This window comes from Calliopsis andreniformis, chromosome 1, assembly GCF_051401765.1.
Source record: "Calliopsis andreniformis isolate RMS-2024a chromosome 1, iyCalAndr_principal, whole genome shotgun sequence".
NCBI classification, from domain to species: domain Eukaryota; kingdom Metazoa; phylum Arthropoda; class Insecta; order Hymenoptera; family Andrenidae; genus Calliopsis; species Calliopsis andreniformis.
In genome coordinates, this window is record NC_135062.1 from 5423985 (window position 1) to 5445537 (window position 21553).

Sequence of the window (21553 nt, forward strand, 5' to 3'; positions counted from 1 at the left end):
CCCTACGATAAGAATGGGAGCGATCGTTCGAGCGAGTTCCACGTAAAAATTAAAAATAATACATCAAACACTATTGTCCGTATGTTCTTTCGCATGTCATGATATTTGGATATTATTTGCATTTATAATGTTGTGCATTTATAAAACTATGATTACCTTTTCTCTTTAAAGCGAAGATTTTACTGTGTTCCTTGTTCTTTTGTATCGAGTGTTGGATTCTCCTTTCTTGTTGTACTTTGTAGTGAAGGGGTGACAAAGATTGGGCTCATCGTGTGATTAAGCTTGGGGTGTATCATGCGGCTAGGTGTCTCAATTGTGAACGAATGAATGTTTGATGTATCGATATACATACATAGAGACGTATTCATTGAATGTAATATACATATGTATGCCTATATTTTTTTGTGTGATTGTTATCTCTTCATGTCATAAGATTATTGACATTTATTAATGCAGGATAATAAATATAGGCATATGTAAAAAATTGTTGCAATCTGTCAAAACATTGTTTTCATGAAATTGAATTTATAAAATAGAAATTTTGAGTTTTATGATTATATTTATTAGTTTATATTTATGAATTAATTTACAAATATTTATAAGAATGTTTTGAACGAATTAATTTGCAAATGGTAATAAGAATGATTTAAATTTAAAAAAAATTGTTCAACTTTAATTGAAGTTTGAAGATAAGAAACTCAATGTATGCATGTATTGTGAAAAAGTCTGTAATTGCTGCCACTGAAAAAAACTAGAAATCATGTATTTTTTTGTGTTTTCGAATTGTAAATGTTTGTTATCAATAATAAGTTGGCATAACAAAATAATGATATATATTTCGTATATATTTTGAGAATTTTGAGAATAAAACCATTAATAAATCTTAAATTAAGTTACATATCATTTTAATAGATTATTTTCAACAAACTCGATATATGTTGAGCATGTATGTACTTTTTAAACTAGTATGTTCTTTTTCACTGTTTTCCTTTTATAATCGCATAAACATAAATACATATTAAATTTTATTGATAATATTGGTATCACTGCGTATTATTAGTGAAAACCTTAATTTTAGAAAAAGCAGATAGGATCATAATCTTTTGTTATTAAATTTTATCATTTGATAACAGTTGGCAGCTTTTTGAATTTATTTTGCATAATTTCTACGTACAATAGTTATTTATTTTCTCCATTAAATACACTTTATTATTAAACTTAGCCTAATATTAAAGTAACAAAGATTATATTCTCTTAAATTATATTTCTGGAATTGTTATTCTTCAATAAATTTAAGGTAAATTATTCGAGTTGTAAGTGATTAGTGTGAAATTGTCTTTACAAGAAGAATACTTTAAACATATTAGTATTCATCAATTTTAAACATTATATAAATTTTATACATAACTATACATTTTGTACGTTTTACAAAATTCAATATTCTCGAAAAAAGCAATAGTAACATAAATATTAAGTATCAATAAATAACTGTGAATGTATTAATTATATGTGTAAACCTATAAACTTCATTGTCAATTGGCTTTTGATACAGCAGAGTAAAAATGTTATTGTTAATAATCTGAAAAAAATATTTGTTCAATATACTTTATCGGCCTTACTACTGCAAGGAGGTTCTAGAAACTCATATAGAGTGCACTGGTATCACATATCGTAAATATGTAGCGTGGTATCTATTGTGTTGCTGTCAAATTTTGAAATTAACGTCTTTTTCGATTGATTGAAATAGAATTTTTGTCAGTAAAATTAAGTATTAATTCTATCTACAATATTACAAAGTATTAAGAAAACTTAAAACGGTACGTCTTTTAATATTACTGACTTTTGTACGTTATATCTAACCTGTACAACAAACGTTTATGTGCGTTAAACTAACGATTTTATGTATTGAAAAAGATTATAACAATATTAATTGATTGTTCGGCGTAATTACACTTTATTTGATAGAATGTCTATGACAAAAAGTATTTAGATAGCACAATTATGTGTAAATTATTTCTCGTTATTTTAGACTTAACCTTTCGTTTACTGCATTTTTGTTTAACACTATTTTGTTTTGGAATATTTTTTTGCGTTTATGAGCTACAGTTCATACTATACGTTCTATTCACTATACTATAGCTTATATAATATAATAATGTTGTTCTATGAAATATAATAATATAGTATTCTGAAGGTTAAAAAATGGTTATTTTACCTTGAATATGTAATCTTAATTTTATTAATTGTTTGAAAACTTGAAACTATTAACTAACAACTACTTGTTGTTTATATTGATTATATTACTATGCTGATATGTGCCAAAAGAGTTCAAAATTGGCAGAAGTTCAAGTTATGATTATAACTAATATATTTTTATAATTGTTTTACAGAAATCCCACAGAGCATTTATTGGAATATATCATAAATGAAATATCATTAGCTATTAAAAATGGCTGATTGTCCAGAAGCAAAGACTTCTGAAGACCCAATGAAACATTATGAATTTGATGGTCAAACGTATGTGTATAAGGATCCTACGTCTAATGTAACGTATAGGTTTGATCAGGAAAAGAATGAATGGGTGGTGAAAGACAATGAAGAAACAAACAAGAATGAAGAAACTAACACTAAGGAAGTTAAGGCACAAGAAGGAATTTTTGGTTTTGAAAATGATACCCACACATATACAGATCCCAATGATGGCAGTGTTTACTTTTGGGACAAGGAAAAGAATGCTTGGTTCCCAAAGGTATAGTGTGATTTTAACATTATTTCATATATGTCAAATTTTTGTGCTAAACAATATATTGAATACCATATTACAATTATTACATCTTAAATTTTATACAAATTTTAATTTACAAACATTTTATGTTTTAGGTAGATGAAGACTTTATGGCAAGGTATCAGATGAGTTATGGATTTACAGATCCAAATACAACAGATGTAAAATCTGTACAGCAACCTCAACAATCAGTGAAAGCAGATAAAGATAAAAAGAAGATGGAAGCTAAACGAAAAGCACAGGAACCACCAACTTGGTTTGAGGTGGACGAAGCACATAATACTGCTATTTATGTGTCTGGTTTACCACTGGATGTCACACTGGATGAACTTACTGAGCTTTTCAACAAATGTGGCCTCATAGCACGCGACGAGAAAGGAAAGGACAAGATTAAGTTGTATAAAGATTCAAATGGACAGCCAAAGGGTGATGCTCTCTGTATCTACATAAAGGTAAGTGATAATATATTTTAAATGTTTTATGAACAGGAGATTTTATTCAACTTGCACGTTTAAAAGAATGTCTTATTAAAAGAAACTGTTCCCTTGTGGAATACAAGCATTGGCTAAATATTTTAAGATTCTGTTAATTTTTCATTCGACAATTTGTCGTGATTCATACAGTCATTTTTGTTCGTTCGAAGATAATCGACAGATGTTGAGTTTTCCTAACACCTTCAATCTTTCGACAATAAACACAGAATCGCATATTTGATTGAATGTCGGTATCGACATAGCGGGCATTGTCCCGAGAAGTGTAGGAGTGTCCCGACTATTATTTGCGCTGGTCGTAGCACTGGAACAATACGACCATAAACCCTTTCCATCAGAAAACTTTCGTGATTCTAACGCGGTCAAATCAAGTGTCGACCACGAGTCGTTAATTTTTGCATGTTCGTCTAGCCTTGAGAGGGAGGTTTCCACCACCACCACAATTTGGGAAAACTAAAACTTGTTCCTTCTTCAGGGCTTAACTAATCTGAAATCATTTTAGTGAAATGTCTAACAAAAGTCTCCAAGAAGAAAAAAGTGAAGGGTCCGAGTTAATTTTAATTTTCCTGAGCTACATTTGCTCAAATAGTTAGTTAGTTTTACACAACTAGTCGAACGAGATAGAATAAACGAATAATCAGTCGGTATATGAACCAATTGTTCAAAATTAATTTCACGGGTTATTGCTGCGTGTGTCACGTCTTAAAAATATCCGACAGAAACTTAGTAAATAAGATACGAAATAAATTTCGTGAGTAAGACATGTTATGGATGAAATATTAAAACTAAGGTATACATTGTTTATAGACAATCATTAAAAAATTTAGTTACAGTGGACAGGTATTATGCTGAGGTGTAAGAAATGATTTATTAAATAATTTGACATATAGTTTTTATTAGTGTAATGTACATTATGTCAAATATAGTAGGCAGATGTCAATGAGTGTTAATATATTTACAAACAAGTCAGTGCAAAATGATTCATTGACAGTTACATATAATAAATTAAATCATGATGATTAGAGTTGCTGAACTGTGCTTGCTAGTACAATACAATTTAATTGTAAATAGAGCCTCTGATTTTTCTTTTGTTAAGACAATATTACACATAGGTAGATTAGCAGCTTCTATATGTGTTATTCGAATATAATTTTGTATATTTATAAATATGTAAGCACATCACATAATTTAAAAATATTTGGCTTATAATTAAGATACAGCTTTCTTAACTTAAATTTTGAAATATTTTAGTAGTAAAAAAATTTTATTTTATAGTACTTATCTACAGAATATTGTTAAATTAAAGCATAAAAGATAGAAATTGTGAAATATTTGTCCATACATTAATATTATATATTAAGGAATATGTTGATTGGTTTTCTGAGTAATATCGATATGTAGTCAGATGGTAGCAAGATATGCTACAGAACAAAATGTTTGATTTTGTGTTAACATATCGATTTAAGTATAACCAAGATACAATTGCTGATCAAGTAGTTTGATTATTTAAATTACATATATGATTTTTTATAGTGATTCAGTTATTTCAAAAATGTATTCGACGTAACAAAATTGTTTATGTTTGACGGCAGAAATCAAAGCTATGCACTTAAAAATTTAAGTAAGGAATGAACTTGAATCTTTTAAGTTAGTAATTAATCTCATAAATGAAAATTTCGTAAATAGTTTCTTCGCGCTTTACGTATATATATTATTTATTATGAAGATGAAAATTATCAATGCAATCTAAAAATTTCTCATACACAAGGCATGTGCGTTAAAGTTAGTCTACCAATTTCAGGTTACGTTACTAATTAAATAGACAGTATTTCCGAAAATCTATCTCCTATTCAGAGAGGACAAGAGGAACATGAGAGACTGTTTCGCTGATATTAAGTGAATAAATTACTTCAGTCTGTGCTCAGTTTTAATATCATCTAAATAGTTATGTATGCGGCTGACACAACGCACATGTTCTCGACAACGAAAGATGAACTCTTTACTCGATAAATTAATAGATTCATAAATAAATTTGTTATTTTATGATCTAACGATTTAGGCAATATAAAAAGCATTTGAAGTACATTTTTCGTGTTACATAAGATAACAGAATGATTGTAAGTGACGGGTTTTAAAATATTAAAGGAGAAGGTAGGAATATGAGATAGAGTGGAAATATGAGACACCAAGGTTTTAATATATACACAATACATAATACTCGATATTGTGTATACATTATACATAACTGTTGTTTTTTGTTCGAACAGCAACTGAAAGTTTCTGCACGTGTATATTTAATGTGGAATTTACTTTAATCTATTTTTTGATGTTTAAAGTAATAAAGAAGCTAACTTATTCTATGTACAGTAATTGCAATTTCAAAATTTCAGTGTGGATTTAAAGTATATTGTATTTTGTAGTGCGATATAATGACAAAAAGTAAAATGGCTATTGGTAATAATAGAAGACACGAATATTTTATTGTAATGATATACTAAAATTAATATTATCTCATATTACTACTCGAATTTCTTGATTGATGTCGCCTTAATTTACAAAAAAAAAAAGAAGTTCTCAGAAATTCAGTAAAGCCCACAATATGTACCTATATTTATACATCACATTTTACATCAAGTTCCCTATAGTTACTTGTCGAGTCTTTTCATTTGCAGCTGTGCTGAAATTTTCCAGGTTAAAACATAAAATGAGTGTCTCATATTTCTACCCTTTCTTTTAATATCGATGTTTCAAGCTACCAGTAAAGAGTCAAATGTCGCTGTGACGCGAGTAATATTCCTTTTTCATGGCTTTAGGATAACTTCCTCGCTCGCTAAGTCGTTGATTTTACCAGGAATTTGAGATAGACCTTTGCTGATATCTGTTAGGCTTCGCGAACCATAGATGGGCCCGTCACCCAGAAATGCACCATACTCTGATCCTTGAGGCAGAACTTGTGCTACCCTCGGTGCAGTACGGTTCAGTGGAGTCCTGTTTGCGTGATGTCGCATACGGTTCCTTGAAAATGCCATTCTATTACTGAATCAAAATTTGAAATTAATTTGCACACGTTCTTATTTCGTTTCGAGGACGTTAGAAAAATCGGTTGCTTCAAAGATCGCAATGTACTCAATTTTTAGTTATTTTTATAACTGGAGTCAAATTAGTTAATTGTTCAGTGTTATTGAGAGATTGTTCCTATTATGCTAATAGATTATTCCTGCATTCTTTAACTTATTTGGAATTTTTCTCATATCAAATTTTAGGAGTTTTCTTTTGATAACGACGCGTTCTATTATTGGTTGTAGATTCTTTAGCTTTTATTATTTAAAGCTCATCATGAAAACTACATGTTCAATAAAGTTTTATTCACTATTATCCGAAGTACATTACTTCCATCACTGTTTTTTCGTGTACATGCTAAAAAATTCTATTAAATTTATAATTAGCAATTTCCATTTTATAACCTCGAGGAACTTGAATGAATATTATTAGCATATCCTATTAGTATTTTCATAAGAATTTTAAAAAATTAATTTTTTTTTACTGACAAACATAAATTAACTCGTCACATGAATTTGTTTTTATATTACACAAGATAATTAAGAATTTATTTATTCATGAAAATTTCATATTAACATACGTGGAAAATCGAAAGAGTGGGGCGTGTTCTGCGAAAGAAAAGTTGAGAGTTTAATCATTTATTTTAAACTATAACTATTATTAAATATGCAACTAAAAATAGGTATATCTACTAGGTATTTTGAGGTATTCTTGGCTAAAACATGTGCCATTTGTTTGTCAGTAGCACTACGTTTGAAGCGTGTATTTTAGTGCACGAAAATTTAAGAAATCTTACTTGGAAGGTGGCCTTGAACCCGCATTCACACCATGCACCCAATAGTTGTCCGCATTCTGTTCCGCCCAATTTCTCCACATCGGTCGCGGTTTCTTCGGTTTGTTAGGTTTTTGTGGTTCCTTCGAATACTTCTTGCCCTTCTTGCGAGGTTTTAGTCTTTGGTTTTGCGGTGCGTAAGGATCTATGGTCTTTTTACGTCTTCTGGCTACATTTCAAACACAGTGGTACATACTCTTTATTTGTTAAGTCGTTGCAGCTAAATTGGTGAAATTTTATACTTTGAGAATAGCATTAGATCGTTCCATATGTAATATCTTGTAACTCTTACGTCTACAACAAGATACCCAAGCTTCTTGGAAACTCAGTTATTTAAAATTTTGAACATAAACTTTTGTTGTAAAACATGAATTGAAAAAAGTGCAAAGAATGGGAGTCTGGAACGTTTTTGTGATATTTTTACAAGAACATAAAAAATTAATACAAAGAAATTTTAAAAATTGGTTTTTGGGTACCCACTTGTACCCATGTAAGTTAAAATTGTTTTATTAAAAAGAAGTAGAATGAATAGTGAGTTGAAGAATAGTATAAGTACAAAATTAACAATTTTCAAACATTCTCAAAACTATACCTGAACCCTAGAGCTAAATTGTATTAAGTGTATTAAATCACGCAGAAAACAAGTGGATTTAATATACCTAGTCTGGCACTAAGCTCCAGATATGTAAAATCTACAGAGCTATATGTTGGACACAAGTATCTCAAAGTGTGGTTTTTGGACCTGTTCTGTTCTTCAATTCACTTACATCATTTATATTTAGATTTAGATTTAATCATAGGTATGCTGACTGATTTTTCCAACTTTAGCCTTTCGAGTTTGAACGCGAAGCGATAGTAACTATGGGATGGTCTACTGCTTGAATGATGTTTCCATGTTGAAATTGTACATCTGGTTTTTATAAGTGTGCATTTAGAAAAGATTATAGATAATATCTTACGTATACGGCCGGGTCGTACTTGGCATACATAATATTTCCTTTCCACACAGCTTCGTGGACTCCATTTATAATTTAAGGTAGGATCAATCGTTACGCAGTGCCACGCATATTGTTGCTTCGGCTGACCGGTTTGAGGCTTGCCGAAATTTTGGAAAACCATTTCCTCGCCGGTCACGCCCCATTCCCAAGCCATTTTTTGCCAGTTGAATATTCCACCGATCCATCTCTCCAATTTCACTGAAACAGTATTGCGTACGATATTTTAAGTATCCTGGCTGAAGTTATTTTTTATAGATTTTATTCAATTTAATGCTATATCTCTCGTACCAATAAACGTTTTTATCATTACGAGAATAACATTAGTTGCTATTTTGCTACAGAAGTAGATCCGTGTTCTATCGTTTTAATAAACTCTTACACTAATTCAGTTGTAACTTTTCCTGACGAAAGTTTAGATCGATATTTGTTATTCGTAGTTATTAATTAACACATGTGATAATCATAGTTTTTATTATTAAAACGTCGTGTTCTACTTACTGAATTGATCGTTTTCTAAGTACTTTCTTAACATCTTATCTTTCCCATTTCTGTCGAGGATCGCTAGAGTGGCGTTTCTATCTTTGCAAAGAAAATGGGCGTCTCTCCAGGTCGCCATTCCCGCACTTAGATAGTAGCAATATCCTTTTAATCGGAAGAACCCTATGGGGCATGCGAAACGTCTTATAGGTTCATTATGTCGGCCGATTCCTGGCTGGTTCACGGGAACTTGATTAATACTGTTATTGTAGGGTAGTACGACGAGAGCCAGTGTGCCTAAACAAAGCATTCAAAAATTTATCAAGAGTTATTGAAATTAATTAAAAAATGGGATATTCTGTTTAATATAGAATTGTCAAAAATCGATGACAAAAGATTCATAAATAGATTATGGGACGTTCAACTTGATTTGATTGTGAATTTAATTCTTGCCATCCTTTAGGAGTGGATGTCGTAGGTATGTATGGTATACATGTGACAATTTTTCTTACTTTATTTGTCAATGTTTACTATGTATGAAATATTTATCGTACATGTTGTCACGTAGAGTGTGCAAGATTATGAAGTTTTGATTGAAACTTCGTGATATTAGGTTTGAAAGTTTCGCAAAAATTTCAAATCATTAATAATTATTTTCAAAACTTCTTTTTAAGTTCGAAGATTTATAGTTAAAATTCACGCGATGAGAGGTTAAACTTAAAACATGAATTTTTCGCTGTCGCTACCGAGGCTCTTATTTTCTTATAATTACTCGATTCTTTTCTTAGTTACTTAAGTTATTGCAAAAGTGATTAATTTTAATTAAACTTCGATATTCTATAGAAGTTCTTTTCTTTACAAATTACCTTACTTAATATGGGATTAAATATTTAAGTTTCTGAATTATTTAAAAATATAAAATCTATTTCGACTTTTGAAACCAATTGAATCGGTAAGTTTTAGGAAGGAAACAAGATAAAAAACACGATAAAAAAGAAAAATAATTTTGGAAATTGTTTACTTTATTAAACTCATATACAAGCATGCTAAAACATATCCCCTTTGAGGATTGCTTTTGTAATCTTTTTTGCCACTGATAAGTAGAACAAGGCTTTAGTATATCACTAGTAACAGAATTTCAATTTTCGGTTGTTGATCTTTATTCGTCCTTCGAACTACCATGTAGGTTGGCAAAGTTGCTATTTGTGCCCTATTTCTGCTAGAGCTGTTAAAATTTAAATACGCGTTTTTTCCACGTCTCTTTATTTCATTTTTCCAGATTTCTTTATAAGATCGAGTAGAGAAAATACATTTTAAGATGCTAAGTAAATTTCTGTAGAAATATTTATCCGAAATACCAAGTTTATTTAATTACAATTTTTAAGATAGTACTTGTCATACAGGTATTGAAAAATATCTTATTCAATATCTTTGTGTAAAATTATCAGTCTTCTGACCAAGTATGTGAATACATGCATAGTACTTTGTGCAACATATTTTAATATTATAACTTGACTTAGATTACTACAACTGAACAAATGTCAAGATTGTAAAAAGAACAGAGTATTTACAGAGGCATCAGTGTATTGTCGATTTGTTTTTAAGAAATAATAATGGAACAGGTCGTGTGTGACTTGTCAGATTATCCTCAAACTGTCATCTGTCCAGCATTTTTCTATTTGTATTACTTTTTCTAAAAGTCATTTGACAACACCACAACAGTTGCAAAACACCTTGCGACTCGGTTCTGCTATTTGTCCTTAGATGTAGAAGCACTTGTATTATTATGAAGGACTAATACATACTTAGTTTTGTTCTCAATATAATAAATCTATTTTGAGAGCTTGATTGAGCAAAATTTATGAACTAAGCTATCTGAGATTTTAATGTTGTAATCGTGATTTTTATGAGAGGTTAGTTATCCATGGTTCATAAAATGATAATTAAAACCAAGCTTACGTTAATCAGAAATGTAACGGTATTAGCGATGCAAGTGTAGAAGTAAAAAACTTTTTTTATTTCACCGTGTTTCTATGTTCTCTTAACATAGTAGTAATGTGTCGTCTAATTGATCATTCCGTATCAAAATATAACGATTCTTGTATTTTAATCAGTTTTTTAATCAAGCGTTCAATGTTTGTTTAGTTATTAATATAATCTGATCGAAATTGAGGGAATTTGTCAGCCTAAATAGTGATATTCCTTATTCTTTTTTTTTTTTATTAATTTCAATGTCACTGTTAATAAGGACTTTTGATGAATACCAGAAACGGGAATTATAAATTCTTATACAATTTCTTTCCCACCAAATCTCAAGTTTTATCGACTAATTGATGTATTTGATTGCATATGTGCGTTGCAATTGCAGACAGATATAAGTGATAGCAAATTTGTTACGTCATGCCTCGATGGTAATGTGCAGCAAGGCCAAGTAGTTCAGTGTTACAATCGTTCTCTATGCAGTAATTTGTTTCATCCGTGACTTTCCTTTCACGTAGATAATCCGAGAAAATCAAATAAAATACGATCAGAAGCTAGACTAGTCTGTCTGTGGCGGCGTCTGTCTCATTTGCATTTTTTGTCCTTGAACACAGTTTTAGAATTATGCAACCAACCATAGGACACTTCACGCTTGAACAGATGCAAATGCAGTTACGTTATCGAATGAATTTAGCAAACGATGCACTTGTACAAAGTGTTGATGAATTGTTACATTTAAAAGCATTATGTACGTTGGGTCAGTAATTATTTTTGTATAGTACTGGTTATCTTTAAATATTTATGTTATGTAACTGTTTAATTAAAAAATGTTTATTTATTTCTTTCAACTCTTTTAAATATATAATTGCAGCTTTCTTTAATCATATGGAATAAAATAAAAAGTATTGGTATACAATACTTGTATAAAATATCTGAATCTTTTCAGAGGAAATAGTTCTGTAGAAGAAATACATTTTGCTTTTAATGTTGCAATGACCGTAGATTTTTAAGAATTAATATGGGAACAGTTATTTGCCCATAATTCGGGTGGCGGTGTGCAATCGTGAGAAAGTGTATATTTTTCTTACATGCGTTGCCAGCGGCTAAGAAGGTTAATAGCCTCTGGTATTTATTAATAGTTGCACGGCAATCTATCCTAACAGAAATATATGATCGTTCCTTTAACTTGCACCATTGGTTCACCCAGTTGAAACTGAACCAACTATTATACTCCTTCCAAAGATCACTCCGTTAAAAGAATAGGATTTTGCCTACGTAGAAAATTTTATTTCGAAAATGCATAATCATTTCGTTCTCATATCCTTAGAGAACAAACATAATCATTTTTATTAATTTTTGTCAAGTTTCTTAGCTTAAAGTAATTTTTAATTTTACTTTCTTTAATTCCTTTTCTTAAGATAGGTACATTTTTATGTAATGATAATTTTTTAAAATTTGCAGTTTTTATTCTATATGTATATAATACGTAGATGGAAAACCATATTACATATTGATATTTTATAGATATTGTTGTTTCCACAACTAAATACATATTAGACAACTACTGCAATTAATGAAATATTCCAGGCACGACGATAGTAACGCTAAACTGCCAGTGTAATAATTGGTAATAATCAGCAGCACTAAAAACGATCGTCACAGTAATCATAACGATGCTAATGATAACGATGGAGCAAGGGAGCGGTCATTAATTTCTGAAATTGGATCGTGTCTAACGCTACGATGGTTTTTGCACCACTCGTTTTCAAGTGTTAGCAGGAATTGAACTTCCGCGTATCGCAGAGTGTTCCTAACCCAGTTCAATGCGTCTGATGTTGACCGTTCGTTCTGCAGAACACGAATGACATCATCTGAGAAAGTTATGCGACGCTTCATCTATGATGGTACCGTGTTCACGTATGCTAATTGCGGTGGTGGAAACTCGTGGCGCTAGTTCAGCGTTGCATTCAAGCGGTCCGTTTGTTATTAGTAAAAGAACACGAGGAAATATAGATAACACATCGAAATAGGTTAGTAGCTGCGCGAGATATCCAAACTAAACTATATCTGAATAATTTTTGTGAAATTCAGCACAGTTGTTGCATTAAGGATTACATGTATATATCTTAAGACTCGAGAAAAGAAATGAATTCTTGAATTTTTCATGTGAAAAGTATTGATAGAAATTGAATCAAATTTGTATCACTAAAATACATACGTATGTATGGTAATTAGGTTTTTTGAAATACTATATTAATAACTATCTATTTGTAAGTAGTGATACGTAGTACGATCTCACCTTTCGTTAATTTCAAGTGTAATGTTTTGTTGACTAGGAAGAAATACCGATTTTTTAAATGATAGGTATTTCCATACTCATTTTTGAAATAGCTATAATTTTCTATATTTAATTTATTTTCTTGTCTGTTTTGTATATTGCGTTATATATTTCGTTCGTTATAGGAAGACATAATTAATAAATATATTTTTTGGTTGAAAATAGTTTGGTTTGATATCCAACTATATTTTTTTACGAAAAATGTCATAATTTCTATTCTTTTCTTTGGTTTTAGGTAAATATAAAAACCTTACAGTATAACTTAACCTTTTATAACTGATTCAAATTTTATGAGTGAAATCCTGCTAATGATTTCATTTCCAAACAAATTATGTAAAAAATTTCATATATGTAGAGGAAGATATTTTTTATAATAGGATTTGCTTTTCAAAAAATTGATTTTAAATTTTGATCGCATATTTATTTTCTGAGATTAAATTATTTCTAAAATAAATCAAGATATTCAGGTTTAAAGAATTTTAGTCTCATCATTCCAAGATAGTTGCAAGTTTACATATGCAAAAATGCGCTTGCTACTGAAAGTTATGTACAATTTAAGAGTTTAATATTCTATATTGATATTACATTACTATCACTGTACTGATGAATAAACAGTGAGAAGTTAATATTGACGATCCTATTAATAGAAACATGAATGGAGAAAATTTTACGCAAACTAGTTTAGAATTGCGTCAACTGTCTCAATGTAAAGTATCGTGAAGTGGAAATGAGTTCTTTCTAACTATCGTAACATGTACATATATGTATGATTACATAGATTGTATTGATTTGTCAAAATAATTTAATTTCTTTTTAAAAGATCAGTAAACAGTAAACAATGGATTCTATCTTGGTAAAGTAGCTCGGTGAAGAAGGTGACAAAATATAGCATTAATAAGAACATTTACGTTTCATATAGTAGCTCACAGTAAGTGAATTATTATGATTAAAAAATTGCATTTATGGTGTATTAGAACAGAAATCCTTCGTAATCAGAACTCTGTTTTATTAATCACCTAAAATTCGTAGATGGAGCCATAAGTATTCAGATAATTCTGAATTAATTTTATTTTTATTTTCTTTCCTGTAATTTGTAGTAAAAAAATAATATAAATATACCGATTTGGAAATGAATGAAACTTTGTGAGATTATAAGTAGAACATAGGAAATGCATGATTACTTATTAATATCTTTTAACACTAAAGTCTATGGATCAAATTCTAAATACTTGTGTCTTTTAAAAGTTTTGTAACATCTGTGAGCTGTTATGTTCACCTACTATTATAATTTATTTTTTTGAATTTAAAGTTTATATAACTTTACTTATGAAATCCAATACTAAAAGGAATTCAAAAAATTAGAACGAAAATGAAAGATTTTTCATTTTTAATATAGATATAATAACGAAAGATTATATGGAGAATGTTTACATTATCGTAAAATATTTACTAATTGAGTGGATAACAGAAATGAGGTTTAGGTTCATTAGGAATATATTTCTCTCCATTGCAAATTGGAGCATTTCTGATTAATTCTTTACAACGTTATGAAACAATAATAATGCCTTATGAAACCTTTTAATGCTATTAAGTTTTCTCCTGCTGTTTACGGTTTTCCTACAAGGTAGTCCATGCAGTTGCAGCAAGTTATACCTCCTTTTTCACTGCAATTAGAAAAAACGTTAAAGGGAGAAGATGAATGGTTTACACAGTACTACAGTATTTGCAGATCCATATTTTTTTGCTCGTGTTACGGTGTACACACATAATGCAGTTGCATGATATTTTAAAACAGAAATGCATATTTCTTTTGCATAAGGTTTTTTTAAAGAAGACGTTTAAGTACCTCCACTTCACTTTAATCATTTCGTATATGACTTTGTTATTGTTTTTGTGCTAAAATCAGGTTACCATTTTTATGATATTGATTAAATTAATTTAAATAAAAATATAAATAATACTTTAATTCTCTAACAGACTTAAAAGAATAAATAAAGTATAAAATATCTTACGAGCTAGTGGTTTTTAGATCATTTTATGTAACTATTTCTTCGTGCAGAATGACGAGACGATTTAATCTATGTAAAAGAAAAGTATACGTTTCATATATTTACACACAAATGTGCTTCTCGAAATATAGTCCACTTTGAATCATTTACTTTTTTCCTTTAACGTTTTCTTTTTTACATTGAGGAATGAGATATGTCACGCTTCAGTGAACCAAAAAACCACTCTGAATTTGTTTTACAATTTTTCCAATCATATAAACTCCAATCATATAAGAAATTAATAGAATATTTAAATTATCTTTAATATTATAAAAAAATTTCATACTCTTTTACGAAACTAATAAAACTATTCAGACATTTTTGGTAAGAGTAATGAACTTTTATCTTGAAATTACAAGATTTACCTATATAAGAATGATAAAATTGTCATTGGATAGTATTTTCCACACTCTTTTCGTTCTGCAATTATTCTTCTATTACAATTTGCATTTTTAAACTACAAGTAAATATCATAGCAAAAGGGTTAAACATCATTCATCTGCATTTCGTATTTAAGTCTCTTTAAGTCTCTGCATACGTTTCAAGATGTGCAGCACTATGTCTATGTTCACGCTGAATCCCAGGCAATTATTTTGATTACTTCTTGTAACAATTGTCATGCGTGAAAATCAATTCCTTCACCATTAAACGTTACACAGAAATGTAAATCTGGAGCGATAGAAGTTTCCAATCAGTGAAAAGTATTCGGTGATCATTTTATTTTTGCGTTTTTCTTTTCGCGAACCATAAAACGACATAGCTGCGGGTACGTTAGCTTTATCTTTTTGTGGATTCTTCCGTGATTGCATCGTATGCAGCATCGTTGATATTTCTGCGCGCAAATCCGCCTTTCAGTGGATATTGTGCATAAATGGATTCTTCGTGCCAGGCGTATTACGACAAATAAGCGACTGATTTAGTCGAAGTTAACGCTCGTCTGACTGCGGTTGCATCTTTCGTTCCATTCATCGTCGAATTTTCACTCGTACGACGAAAATATTCGCGCGTGATTTTTGCGGAACTTTTTTATTCTTATTTGTTATCGCTGCATTTTAGTGTACACTGTCTCCCTCGTTGGGAATTTTTTGAATGTGCGTTTTTTTGTGTTCGTTCTGTTTTGTATTTATTTTACGAATTTATACGAAACAAAGTAATAAATTTTCTGAGAATGTTGCACCTAATGAAAGAGAAACAGTTGAGATTTAAAAATTTTTAAACCGATGTTGTCAAGAGTGTAGTAAGAAGATTTCGTTTATAATTTATGATCATCTTAGTTGTAATCGATCAACGTAATTGAAGGGAAATTGAATTAGAATATTTTAATCATCTAATTATAAAAGTAATTTTCGTATTACTTCCTGTGATTATCGGTCATAATAAAGCTAGAATATTATCTTATATTTTTTCGTTACTTCAATTCAAAATTTTCTAATAATAGTCCATAATAGAAAACTTTAAGTTTATTTCTGTGAATTTAAGTTCCTGCGATTTACAGATGATATAAATTACTAATCTGCTCTAATCTTAACCAAAAATGAAAAAATAATACGTAAATGTTAAAATCAGTAGATATATCTAGATTACAATTAATTTTTTCCAAGCTGTTCGTGTGTCAAAGTTTTTCCGAATCCAAAACGCAGTGCAGTATTGCCTCGATATAACCTTGGTGTTACATTTGCTATAAATTGAAACTGTTGAAAGCGAAAAAGCTTGATTTACGAGCCCTATCACTCAGAATTTTTTATAAGACTAAAGTGGACGAGCATGAATTGATTTCGAAAAAGTGTTCAACAGTAGATGTAAAGCCAATGGAGCAGAGAGCCTATATGGAGCAGACACTGTAACGCAATAATCTTCTTTAATTTAAACTTGCTTTGTTCCTCTTAAAAACTTGATGTGAAGCAATATTTATAACTACTAGACATGAAAATGTAGATACCAAGAAAAACTATTTTATATTTTTTATGTGTTGTCAGAAGAAATTAGAATCACGATTAGATGAAAAAGGAATCGAGAATTATAATACCTATTTTCTCTGTTCATTTCTTACGCGTTCCTATAAAACTTGGTACATAAATGAACTCTCCACAATGCTTTAAGTATTAAATAATTAACATTTAAAGATAGTAGATTTAATTAAAAAAATTGATAACAAAACTAAATATCAACTGGAACTTCGAAATGTTCATTTTTAGCACGATTAGTTTTTACATATCGTATCGCAAAAATTTATTCCCACAGTTTAGCCTGTTACACGCCTCTGATAAGCATACTAATATAGTAGCACCTTGGATAAGTTTTATCGAGTTCATACAATTATCATACCATAGTACTGGTTTTTATCTACTGTCAATATTCGCGTAGCAGGGAATATTTGTGATGCAGTGTTCCACCAGTGAACAGTTAATTTTCGAACCGGCTTGTGTTTAAGCGACTGACATACATTTACGTTGCGTGCACCTAGAAACGTGTAATTCGTAACTATGTAGGTACACTTTAGTGAACTTTGATAATTGAGTTGCACCAATCTTCACGATGTTGATAATTGGTGTTCAAATATTATAGCTACTCGTTATTTTTGCATCTCCTGTCGTTAGAAGCCTGCTGTACATCATTCATGAGGATCCATTCGTATTCTGTGATCATGAATAGCGCGGGCGTTAGATCTTCCCACGTTTTTTACTTTCATTCATTCAGTCGGAGAAGAATTGTAGGATTTATATAGTACAAGGTTGCCACTTTCTTTACGCAATTGGTTTACAATGATACTGTTTCGTAGGATTTTTATCACCGTTATTTCATAAGCATATTTAAACGAAAAGTTTTATATCTATTTTTTCGTGATGGTATATTTTACTAGTAAACTTCGAGTTTCAGATTTGACTCAAGGTGATAGCTTTCTTCAACGAGAGTTTCAAATAAATAATGTATTATATATTCACTCTGTAAAATTTTATAGAACCAGATTTAAGGAAACTTGCTTTTTTCGGAGTATCGTATATTCCAAGATGTAATTTTTCCTTTTTTTCACATAGACTTTTGTTGTCTAATTGCAAGAAAAACACAATATTCTGTTTTATATTAACGTTAGGTGATTCACGTTTAAATAGTAATTAAGTTTTAAAATTATTAGTTTTATTACTCAGAATATTTTAGTTTTGGTATAGTTTGTATTGTCAGTCATTGTCATTAAATATATATGAAATGTAATGCATTATTATGTGTTTGATAGTTCACAATTGAATCGAACAAAGTATTCTCTACGATATTAAATAACGATAATACTAAATATGATAATATCTAACACTTGTAACAATTGCGTAATGTCAAGGATAGAAATTTTCTTCTAGTTACTTTTATTTTTGTCACACGTTTGCAATTCGATTCAATACTATCGTCACACATGCACGACTCGATTCAATACTATCGTATTCGATCTTCTGCGTACAGATTCGTGCACCCTCTAACAAAAATAGATGGCCGATCCTATTCGCTTTAGACTTCTGGGTATTCAATACTATAAGTGTCCTTATTTATGGTTGAACCTATGTCAAGTTACATAATAGAAATGTTTAAATTTATACTTCACTAGTTTAATCATTCTTCCTTTTCTTCTATACATAAATATAAATAAGTATTCTGTGATACGATAATGGCCAAAAAACAGTGCATGTGAATACATGTAATCGATTTCAACTATTTTAGGTACATAAAATCAAATTCAATCACAGAAAAAGCCTCGATATTATTTTAACGAAAGGAAAGTAATAAATCTAAATTTTCTATTACATTCACAATATAATAGAAAAAAATTTTATACATATAAGGTATCTGTTTCATAAAATATATACAACTCTTTAAAAGTTACTTTTTTTATTTAGTTGATCACGTTATGCGCATAATTTGCGTTTATGTCATTCTCGTCATAGGATATAAAAAAATGTTTAACATGCTACGTGTAGTTTATTCGATCGCAACACTTGTTATATTAGACGTTAATGATCAGTTTGCGAATTCTTCTGGAGGTCTGATCTCTCACAGTGGAATATGATATGAATTTGTAGAATTCTTCAAATTGTGTTATCAAGACACCTGATTCCTCTTAAGACTACCCATTAGTCACGATTATTTCCATAGTATTAATTAATGTGCCGCGTAATCATGGATAATCATGTTTCAACGTTTCATAGATTCATCATTTAGCATTAATTGAATTGCAAATCGCATTAGAAAAATATAAATTATTTTATTTACGCCTCAAAAGAAATCAGAAAATAATGAAAGAAATTTTTAATTCGATAGGCATTGCAAATTCATCTTGTTTGCAGAAGCTTGAAACGAAAAATAAAATAATAGCAAGTAGAAAAATGGAGAGGTTATTATAAAGTTAAAATTGAAACGCGTTTGTCTGAACAACTAATACTCGGTGTTTCCACGTGTCAGCGAAATTCTCTGAGGAACTAACGCGTGTTAGAAAGGATTAAATTTTATGAACAGAGAGAAGTTGGTTAAAAGATAATTCGAGTTCAAAAAATATTTCTAAACGGAAGTAATATCTCGCCCTGTACTGTTTTTAATCTTTTATTAACTCACAATTATACTATTTTAATAAATGTGTTTTTACTATTTTTCACTATTGTATACTGTCAGTATAGTAAAAATAACTTTTAATGGGTAGAATCTGTAAAACCAATGATTGCAAACAGTTCTAGTATTTATAAAATCGAGCTCAACTTATCCCTTTTTTATTTCATTATTTCATATTCAAAAGTACACAAACTTTGCTCAAACTCATTTTGCTGCAATTTGATAATTAGCTCCCTTTCAAGCATATTTAAAACTCTTTTCAAAAGATTTCAGTTCAAAGAATGTTCATTCGTTATACGTTCTAAATACACTACGTTGAAATTAACTTCCAAAATGAAATGAAGTACATTTCATGGAAATTTTCTTCCGTTTTTCTCCAAGTGCTTCCGATGAAATAAACCTTGACAGTGGTTCAATGCAACTTACAAGTTATTCAACACAAATCAATGAACAGTTAAATTAGACGCAAGAAGAAAATTTCAAACGACGAGATTTGTTTTCAAAATCATCCTTCTCGTTATACGATCATATTTATCATCTTTCCCATCATTTCTCCCCGACAATCGACTCCCAAATTAATTTCACTTGTATGCTGAACCAGTTGCTTTACCTGTCGCGCAAAGGATCAGAATCAGGCACGGAAGCCGCATGATCTCCAGTCGTGTCTGACTTTATTCGCCGAAATCGTCGGTGCACCAACACAGATATGTAAACAGAATCGTCCTCATTCTCGTTCACCAGTCACACTTTGGTCTTCGCATGAAGACCTTCTGTTATTCGAACGAACCGCAATGTTTTAGTCGGCACAGGTCACAGTTTCTCGTCGATAATTTTGTTCCCTGCTCAATTGTTCGCGATTCAGCCCGTGCTTGATCTATGCCCGTGTTTGGATCGATGATGAGCACAAGTTCGCTGGACGAACGAGGGCCAGAAGTTTCCACGGTGGAGGTTCGCGAACGACTGAAGCTACCGCTTCCATCCCGCTGGTCGTCAAGGTACGAGCGGAGCTTTCGATCCGGACTCTTGCCGCTTCCCTTGTGTGGCGCATACTTTCTCGATCTTCTGGCATTTTCAGGGTCCTCTCGGCCAGCTACGCGTATATACGTTCTATTTCGTTTCATTCGTCAAACGCCTCATTGGGATTCTTGACATTCGATACCAGAATTTTTCGTGAATTTCTCCGACCTTAAAATTGGGTCGCGGCTCCTTACGATTTGGAAACAGAATCGTGGGTGTTGTGCTTTTGGGTGTAACGTCGAAATTGGGTTTTTGTAAAGGATAGAGTTCTTGAGTTGTGTTTCACTGTTCGCTTGTAATCTTTTTTTGCCCTTTTGTAATGTACTTTAAACCTTGGATTGTAATTGATCGAGTTGTAATGGTTTACGTTGGCTTGTAGCGGAGATTATGATATGGATCTGAATTTTAGGTATTCGTATGTTTCTTACCTTTGTATTTATTGTTGAATACAGAGGAGGTGTTGACAAGTTGACATTAGAAGTATCAGCGATTAACGTGTGTTAAGGTGAAACGAGACAAATAAAAATTCTACGATTATTTATTAAAGATGAAGAAACTTGTTTTTGATTTTTTAAATGAAGTCTATGTAAGTGAATTTGTTGAAATATTTGTATTGAGATACTGCAAAGAGTTTGAAGACTTAATTTTATAGGCTGGCTCTTAGGATATATTTTGAGTAGTCATTTTCTGCTTTTTTTTATGTGTATTATGAGCCTTTAAAGTTGGTTCTTTTTAGTACCCTGTGCTAACTAACACGGTTGCCGCCCTAAATTCATTAACAATTTTATTACTTCGGCAGTGACTCCAAGTTGAAAAAAAGTGATTTTTAATTCAATTTTGCATTTACAGTATAGTGTTCTCCCTCTTTTAGTTTACCTACTGCTGTAATTTGTTTGTTAATAGAATATCTTTTCTTCGTTTATAATTGTATACGTTAATG

At 30.5% G+C, this 21553-nt stretch overlaps 2 protein-coding genes across 3 annotated transcripts in view; one reads left to right on the forward strand and one right to left on the reverse strand.

Annotated features, from left to right (window-relative positions):
* The first annotated feature begins 1676 nt into the window (after positions 1-1676).
* Positions 1677-21553, forward strand: part of Barc (RRM1_TatSF1_like and RRM2_TatSF1_like domain-containing protein barc) — a 108303-nt gene continuing 88426 nt past the window's right edge. Inside the window, exons 1-3 of the mRNA XM_076377130.1 lie at positions 1677-1817; positions 2391-2749; positions 2881-3237. Coding sequence (XP_076233245.1) covers positions 2450-2749; positions 2881-3237 — 657 coding nt within the window. The 5' untranslated portion in view covers positions 1677-1817; positions 2391-2449. The remainder of the gene's footprint in view (positions 1818-2390; positions 2750-2880; positions 3238-21553) is intronic.
* LOC143178451 (lithostathine-2) lies at positions 4152-20543 on the reverse strand. 2 transcript variants are annotated; one of them, XM_076377154.1, is made up of 5 exons: positions 20207-20543; positions 8665-8940; positions 8128-8364; positions 7133-7337; positions 4152-6291 (listed from the first exon to the last, which is right to left on the reverse strand). In XM_076377154.1, the coding sequence occupies exons 1-5, from the start codon at positions 20244-20246 to the stop codon at positions 6078-6080; spliced, it is 972 nt and encodes a 323-aa protein (XP_076233269.1). In that variant the 5' UTR covers positions 20247-20543; the 3' UTR covers positions 4152-6077. The 2 variants fall into 2 exon arrangements, with proteins under 2 accessions (XP_076233269.1, XP_076233258.1); XM_076377143.1 differs by having other exon boundaries at positions 4152-6312.